Source organism: Gymnoscopelus microlampas (assembly GCF_963454915.1).
Source record: "Gymnoscopelus microlampas genome assembly, chromosome: 5".
Lineage (NCBI taxonomy): Eukaryota > Metazoa > Chordata > Actinopteri > Myctophiformes > Myctophidae > Gymnoscopelus > Gymnoscopelus microlampas.
The window spans coordinates 18,675,028-18,683,170 of NC_139942.1; the positions used below are offsets into that span (position 1 = coordinate 18,675,028).

The following is an 8,143-nucleotide window of genomic DNA, read 5'->3' on the forward strand; positions in this document are numbered from 1 at the left end:
TCTAAAAGTTACATCTGTGGCTGGTCAGCAGTGAATAATTCTGGCTATTGATAGCAAGCAAGATTCATATTTTCACCCCACCCCTCCCCTTCCTCCCTGGAAACAATCATTGGCTCTCTTCGCCAATGGGAACTCAAACCTTTTCCACAGAATACGGACACACACATTGAACTGGAACATTAACGTGTTTAATGTGTTCCTTTGGAACGGAGAAACAATCTTGTTCACATTCATGTTCGATTTGCATCTGCTAATATTAACAAAATGTTTGGACACGGGACTTTTTAAGGGACTTAAAAAACGTTGATCTACTGTACAGTATACAAGTACAGGTACATTTTGACCTGTAACACCACAGATGTCACTATGGTTACAAAAATAAATAAAATACAAGCAATTTATTCTAGAAAGGGGTTTCTATTATAGTCATATAACAATTGCTTGTTCTCTTCATTATAGCAAATATGAGTGAATTTAAACCAAAAAAAAGAAAGAAAACAGTGATTTAACAATTTAACCTGAACATGCCTACTACATGAATGAGACATAATTTTAGACACTATTGTCAGACAGTTATTCTTTATATTTAATTCCAATTAAGTTATGTATTTGAGCTTTCTTTCTTTCTTTCTTTTTTCTGCAGTGTTTTCAGGTACAGTATAGTAAATGTTTTCACCAATGGCACATTGTGGAATGAAACCCTTCACATGAAACACAAAAAGGTAAAAAATAACCACTCTCAGATATCAGGTACTTTCTGTGCTTTCAGTCGTGTACAGAGGCATCGTAAATTCAACTATCAGCTTAACTCCAACATGAAAAATAAAGCCTGTTTTGTATTTAGGTTAAACATTAAAATGGGTAGAAATATATAAAGTATATATATAAATATACATTGAAATAATACATATTGTGGTTAAACAATGATGCATCACTACATTTGAGAAATACCAAAAAAACATAACCAATTCACTGATGAGTGTAAAATGGAATTATTTACAACAACTCTCAGAGACGTAGATGCTGGGTGGGCTGGGTTTGCTGGTGCTAGCTGGTTCAGTGTAGCTTTAGCTTTTCATGCTCCATTTGTATGCAGACCTGAGTGAAACTCGCTGGCTAGTGCACATCTGCCTCAATCCCAACAAAAGTAACCACTTAAACCGTATATACTTTGTTGACCCCACACACTCCAAATCTCTTCGCTTAAAGGGACAGTTCACCCCAAAAAAATGTATTTACTATCGATTACTCACCCCATGGAGACGGAATTCACGGATATGTTTTTTTTGTTTTTCCCGCTTTCCTAAGCCAATAATTTGATGACGAGCAGTGGGTTTCGGTAGGAGACACAAAGGAGACTCTTTGTGTCGATAGAAAAAAAAGTCATTTTGGGGGTGAACTGTCCCTTTAAAATAGGGATGCTACGGTTCATGTGGTTAAGCGGGACTCTTTACACGGGACGCCACTTTGCTCCTCTTTCTCCTTCATGCTCCTTGCCCGTTGGCCTGTCGTGTGCGTGTGGCCGGGTCTTAGGCAAGTGCTGCGGGTGCTGTACTAGCCCATTCAGTCCTGGAAGCCCCCACAACCACCCTCCCCCGACCATACAACAGCAAGCTAGAATACAAAGACGTAGCTTTTGTTCCGTCAATATATACAGTATAAGCAAAATATATATTATGTCTGTAAACAGCTCCGTGTGTTTATCTTCAGTAGTAGACGTCGTGACAAAATACGAGATGTCTCTACTCAGCTTTGTGGCAATAAATGTCCTTGAGCGCCTTGAGTTCCTCGATCAGTGTTTTGTTTTGGTTCTCCAGCACGGCCACGCGGTTCTCCAGACATTTGACATACTCCTTCTTTTTCCTGCGGCACTCGCGCGCTGCCTCCCTGAAGAACGAGAGGAGGGAGAACAAGATGGATTTAACACATTGACCCTGTACTTGAAGGGTAGTCTATGCAGTGGTGTAAAACATACATGTACTACATTTACTCAAGTACTGTACTTAAGTACAATTTTGAGGTACTTTTACTTTACTGGAGTATTTCCAATTGTCTATACTTTTACTTCTATTCCACTACATCTCAGAGGCAAATATTGTACCTTTATTCCACTACAATTATTTGAAAACTTTAGTTACTAGCCGATCTACAAGCTTGTAGATCTGCTATTTTCAAACATTTTAGTACCTTTACTTTTGGTACTTTAAGTACATTTTGATACCAATACTTTTGTACTTTTGCGCAAGTAAATTTTGAATTCCGGACTTTAACTTATAACAGAGTACTTCTACAATGCAGTATTGATACTTTTACTTAAGTAAAACATTTGAGTACTTTTTCCACCACTGAGTCTATGACATCAGTACGATGATGTCATACCTGTGATGTTAGTACCATGTCAGTCTGTGACGTGGGACGAGAAATCTTCTCGTCTTGTCAACTACTTTGTTTGTTCTTGCCTTTGTTTTTTCCTGTTGTCATTGACACACAATACAGTAAATTCAATCTGAAGACCCAACGTCCTCAGGACTTTTTTTGTGTTATCCTTTCAGCCTAAATGTTTTACTGTACCTCTGTGCTGTTTACATTTTTTGACTAACTAAGTATTCAATCAATCGATCAAAACGACTCCAATCCGTTTCTCACCTGTTCTTCATGAGACGGACTTCCCTCTTGCGAGTGACCTCCTCAGAGATCTGTCCAGAAGGGCAGTGCATGGTGCCTGGCGACGCGGCGATCACGATGCTCTGAGTGAGGCCCGTGCTTGGCGAACACAACTGGTATGTTGGCATGTCTCCTGTGGCGGCTGAAATGGGGTAGAGGGTGCAAAATTATTAGAGGTATGACTTTTTCTGAATTTATCTTTATACCGTATACATTAAAATTGCCTTGTGGGTGGACGGTGGACAGGGTTGCCAGATCTGCTTATTATAATTTCCCCGCAATATTTTGTTTGAAAATAGCCGATCTACAAGCTCACAATGCGTCGCATCGCGAGCTTGTAGATCTGCTATTTTCGAATAGCTGATGTATATGTTAAAGTGCTCATGTGGCCCATAGTAGCTTCTTTTGGCCTGGTTTTCCTAGACCTGGTTGCTTGTTTCTCTCACAGAATCTGGCAACACCGACGGTGGCTGGTGGGTGTCACAAACGTAAAATGCCCATATATGGAGACCTTTTTTAGACTGGATTTGACCAGATCTGAAAATATAGTCTGTCAATGCCCTCCTCCAGCATTTGGAAATATACGTTCATAGACTGACCATAGCTATTGTGCAATAACCTGGACAACGCTAGGCGACGACAACAACAGACAATCGCAGTGCTGACGTCACAGCACAGCATGTTATAGTGCTGATGTAACAAGAGTGACCTCCCCCAAGTATTGTGTGCCTATTTCAGAATGCAGGGCAGAGGGTGCTGACATCATACTGATGTCATAGACGTCATGGCCTCCAAGTCAGGACAAGTTGATTTGTGACACATTGGCAGACACCCCCGCACACACCCGCACACACCCGCACACGCACACACACGCACACACACACAAACACACACACACACACACACACACACACACACACACACACACCATTGCATTGTCTTGCATCATTCTGTATCGTTTGTGCGGTCCTCCTGTCCTTGTGTGTCAGTCAGTAGGTACTGTGTGAAGTTCTCAACCCGCTCGCTGAATGAATGCGGAGCAGCCAGGAACAAATTCCTGTACTTTCATGGTGCTGCTCAGTGAATAGAGGCTCTCTGATTCAGCTTTCTGTGGGGAGTGCTCAACAAAACAGCCCGTTCTATATTTATTGCACCTATTGAATTAAGGAGCTATTTCTGGAGCAGTGCAGTGTGACATGAATGACCGGATTGGAACCATTCTGGCTCTCTCTCTCTAACAAACTTGAAATAGCTCTGACTCGTTCACGACCATTCATTCAGAGCAGGCACAGACACACACATTTCTCCCCCCCCCCCCTCCCTTACTCTCTCTCTCTCTCTCTCTCTCTCTCTCTCCCTCTCTCTGACTGGGAGGAGTAGCTAGGCGCTGTGCTGACGTCAGTGAGTGCGTCTGAGCTGCGCGGATCTCTCTCTCCCCCTCGTGTTCCAGGAAACCGGCGTGACGTCAAACCAACGGCTGACTATCAGCCACACAGCCCCACCAACCCCCACCCTCTCATCTCCTGGCCCCTCCCTTCCTCTCCTCTCACCCCGCCTCCCTGCATGCTGCCTGCCTGGAAGTCTGGCTGTGCGAAAAACTGTGTGTGTTATACATATGTAACTATTTCTAACAACAAATGAACACTTTTGTGGTTTTGTAGTAAGCTAGCTCTCCCATCTTGCAATGTGACAAAGCTCTATCAACTACACTTTACCGTATTGCCTTTAATTGTACATACACTGCTTAGTTTTTGATTGTTTTCATTTGACACTTGCTCTGGCAATGCAAATTATTTTTTTCCCCATGGCAATAAAGCTCCTTTGAATTGAAGTGTGTGTGTGTGTGTGTGTGTGTGTGTGTGTGTGTGTGTGTGTGTGTGTGTGTGTGTGTGTGTGTGTGTGTGTGTGTGTGTGTGTGTGTGTGTGTGTGTGTGTGTGTGTGTGTGTGTGTGTGCGTGTGTGTGTGTGTGTGTGTGCGTGTGTGACAGCAGGGTGTGTAGACAGGCACAGAGTTGAGCAAGCTAACCAAACACTCATTGCCTTGTTCGGTTAACTTGCCCCCGTTTCAGTGAAAGTATGCTGAAACATTACGGTGCTCTGCATTTCTCCTCTGCTGTTCAGATTCCCTTTTCTGCTCAATTTGAGCCATTTTCACTTGGGCTGTTTTTTATCTTGTTATTTGAACTATGGTAACCAGAATCATGGGTCCCTGAAAACTTGGGGCACCATTTTTAAAACATATATTTTATATTTTATTTTAAGCTACATTTATTGTATAAATGGGGGGGGCCAAATATATATAACCATTTGACACATGACACTGACATTTAAGGTCTAATATTTCTACAGTTGTTACACCTGTGGATAGCCAAACATTTTAGGTACAAACAAGGTATTACGGTTTAGGTAATCTGATAATGATGCATTCATGTTCATGTTCAAATCGTGTTCAAATCATGTAATAATAATATTGACACATTTTATTGTATAGGCCTACTTTACATTATTCTGATCATTTTCCAAAGCATACACTGATTTTATTTTACTATTTATTTAACATTAAGGTGCCAAGTGCCCATAATGTTTAGGTGCCCACTAATATCCCAAGTGGCAATTTATGCTTTCAAGAAAACTTAGTTATGTTTTTTTTTTTTTTTGCCAGGTGTAGAGTAGTAGACAAGACAAGACAAGATAATACAAATGAACTATCTGAATAAAAACAGCAACAGAATAGGTTCTATACATTCCCAGACAGACAGTGACAAAATGAACCTCACTTTTACACCATAAGTTTGTCATAGGTTATGTAGGCTATGCTATACAAAAAGTATCAATATTGTAATGTACAAATACTCTGTTACAAGTAAAAGTTCAGAATTCTAAATGCACTTGAGTAAAAGTATTGGCATCAAAATATACTTTAAGTACCAAAAGTAAAAGTAGGCTACCCATTATGCAGAATGTCCCATTTCACAGGTTTCAAATGCATTATGCATAACACATAACAAATCTTTAGAAAATAGCAGATCTACAAGCTCACAACGTGGGGCAATGCTTGTAGATCGGCTATATTCAAATAGCCAAAGTTTAAATAGGGCTGAAGTGGTTGATGTATGTTTTTTAATAATAATCCACATCTACAAAGTAACTATCACTAAAGTTGTCTATCAATTGCAGTGGAGTAAAGTACAATATTTGACTCTGAAATGTAGTGGAGTAGCCTAAAAGTAAAAAAATGTGGAAATACTCCAGTAAAGTAAAAGTATACACAATTGTTACTTTTCCACCACTGCAAAAACTTTCAAAAATAGCAGATCTACAAGCTTGAAGATCTGCTATTTTTGAAAATAAATAAATAATAATAATCATAATAACATTGACAATGTAATACACGCATGCACCCCTCCCCTCCCCCCTACCTGACTCTGTCTCATCTCCGGTCACAGCCATGTCCTCTGTCCAATAACCCAGAACAGCGCTGGTACACTCCTCGGCACCACACCACTATAAGCAGTCTATAACTTCTTTCCTTCTCTCCCCCGGTTCCCTGTAAATCATAAACCTATATTCCTCTCTTTCGCTTTCCCTCTCTTTCACTGCGATCTCTCTCCTCGTATGGCTACAACTTCACCACGGAGTGCTGCTGGTCACCCATCAACTTGGCACAAGATTACAATTAGCGACGTTGACATCACCGTGACGTCACTACGGCTCGCTGAAGTCAATAAGGCACTATGGGCAACGTTGCCAGATCTTGCGAGAGAAATAAGCCACTGGGGTCTATGACAAAGGAGCCCGAAAGAAGGGACTACAGTGGGCACTGCTGCAGCAATTTAAACCGAACATCGGCTATTTGGGAAAAAAAGATCGTGATGCCTTGTGAGCTTGTAGATCTGGTATTTTCAAAAGAATCTTGGAACAAAATGTGGAATCTTTTTTTAAACATTTAACACAAATCTGGTACATGGGTCACATGCATGGCACAAAATATTGTAAAGTTTCACGCACCGAGCTGGAGACCTGGTGTCGGACCGGCAGGTAACAAGCAACGCCAGAGCTAGCTCACCTGGAGGAGCAATTTACGGCCGAATCTTTTGCGGGGTCATCACTACAATATTGTCAGTAGGGCCTATACATTATAGTCCACCATATAGCTATTTGTCTACATACAAATAGCTATATATTAATCTGGGGGTCCTTGACATGAAAATGTTTGAGAACCACTGGTTTAAACACCCAAATAAGCAACTACACTTTAGAAAAAAGCCCCAAAAAAAACGCAACCCGTAACTACCAATGTTTTCAAGCAACTTTACAGAAAAACAAGCCCAAAGTAGCTTATAATAAGCAGACATGGCAACACTGCAATAAAGCACTGACTGGGTTTTCTCTCTCTCTCTCTCTCTCTCTCTCTCTCTCTCTCTCGTCCCAAACCCCTCCCTCTTCCTCCTCGTTCTCTAAACTCCCCGCTGCGCTTTGGATCAAACGGGTCGTGCACAGTGTTGCCAGGATTTGCGAGAGAAATAAATAACCAGGCATATGAAAACAAGCCCAAAAGAAGCGACTATTATTATAGGCCACATGAGCGTCGGATATGTGAAAATAGCCGATCTACAAGCTCACAACCGTCGCGATGCAACACGTTGTGAGGTACATCTGCTATTTTCAACAAAAACAATCTTGAAAAAAAAGTGAAACATTTTGAATATTTTTTTAACAACATTTTAACAACACACTGTAGTGTTTGGTGCTATTTTATTTGTCGATGAATTGAATACCTAGGACCCCAATGGAAACAAGACCGCAAGGACTTTTTTTGGTGTTATCCTTTTAGACAAAGTGTTTGACTGTACTCGTGCTGTTTTTACATTTCTGTCTAATAAAATATTCAATCAATCAATCAAACCAATCATCTGGTAGTTCTACAGGGGTCACACAATACTTTTAGATTGGGGTCCGTGGACAAATACGTATTCATTTGGGGGTCCTTGACTTGAAAAAGCTTGAGAACCACTGGTTCAAACAACATTAGGAAACCAGCCCAAAGCTACTACACTTTAGAAACAAGCCCAACTTTACAGAAAAACAATCTCAAAGTCACTTATGATAAGCGGACATGGCAACATTGCTCGTGCACAATGCAAGCTGGTCCGGTCGGGGAGGGCAGGGAGGGGAGGGGCGGGTTGAGTGAGCAAGGTGTATTTTTAGCTCTTCGTGACGCAACTGAAGGCGACGCACACGACAAAACAAGGGGATTGTGTGTCCCCAGCGGCTGACACACACACACACACGCACGCACGCACGCACGCACGCACACACACACACACACACACACACACACACACACACACACACACACACACACACACACACACACACACACGTGTGTAAGTTTTAAGAGAGAGGAAGGAAGGAAGGAAGGAAGGAGGCAAGGAAGGAAGCCTATTGTTTTTACCTACAGCAGAAAGAAAGAAAGAAA

At 41.4% G+C, this 8,143-nt stretch overlaps 1 protein-coding gene across 1 annotated transcript; it reads right to left on the reverse strand.

Moving 5' to 3' along the window:
* Positions 1 to 210: 210 nt before the first annotated feature.
* On the reverse strand, positions 211 to 6,354 carry LOC311045345 (cAMP-responsive element modulator-like). The gene is made up of 3 exons (XM_084057189.1): positions 6,084 to 6,354; positions 2,647 to 2,806; positions 211 to 1,887 (listed from the first exon to the last, which is right to left on the reverse strand). The coding sequence occupies exons 1-3, from the start codon at positions 6,112 to 6,114 to the stop codon at positions 1,743 to 1,745; spliced, it is 336 nt and encodes a 111-aa protein (XP_083913315.1). The 5' UTR covers positions 6,115 to 6,354; the 3' UTR covers positions 211 to 1,742.
* Between the last annotated feature and the right edge of the window lie 1,789 nt (positions 6,355 to 8,143).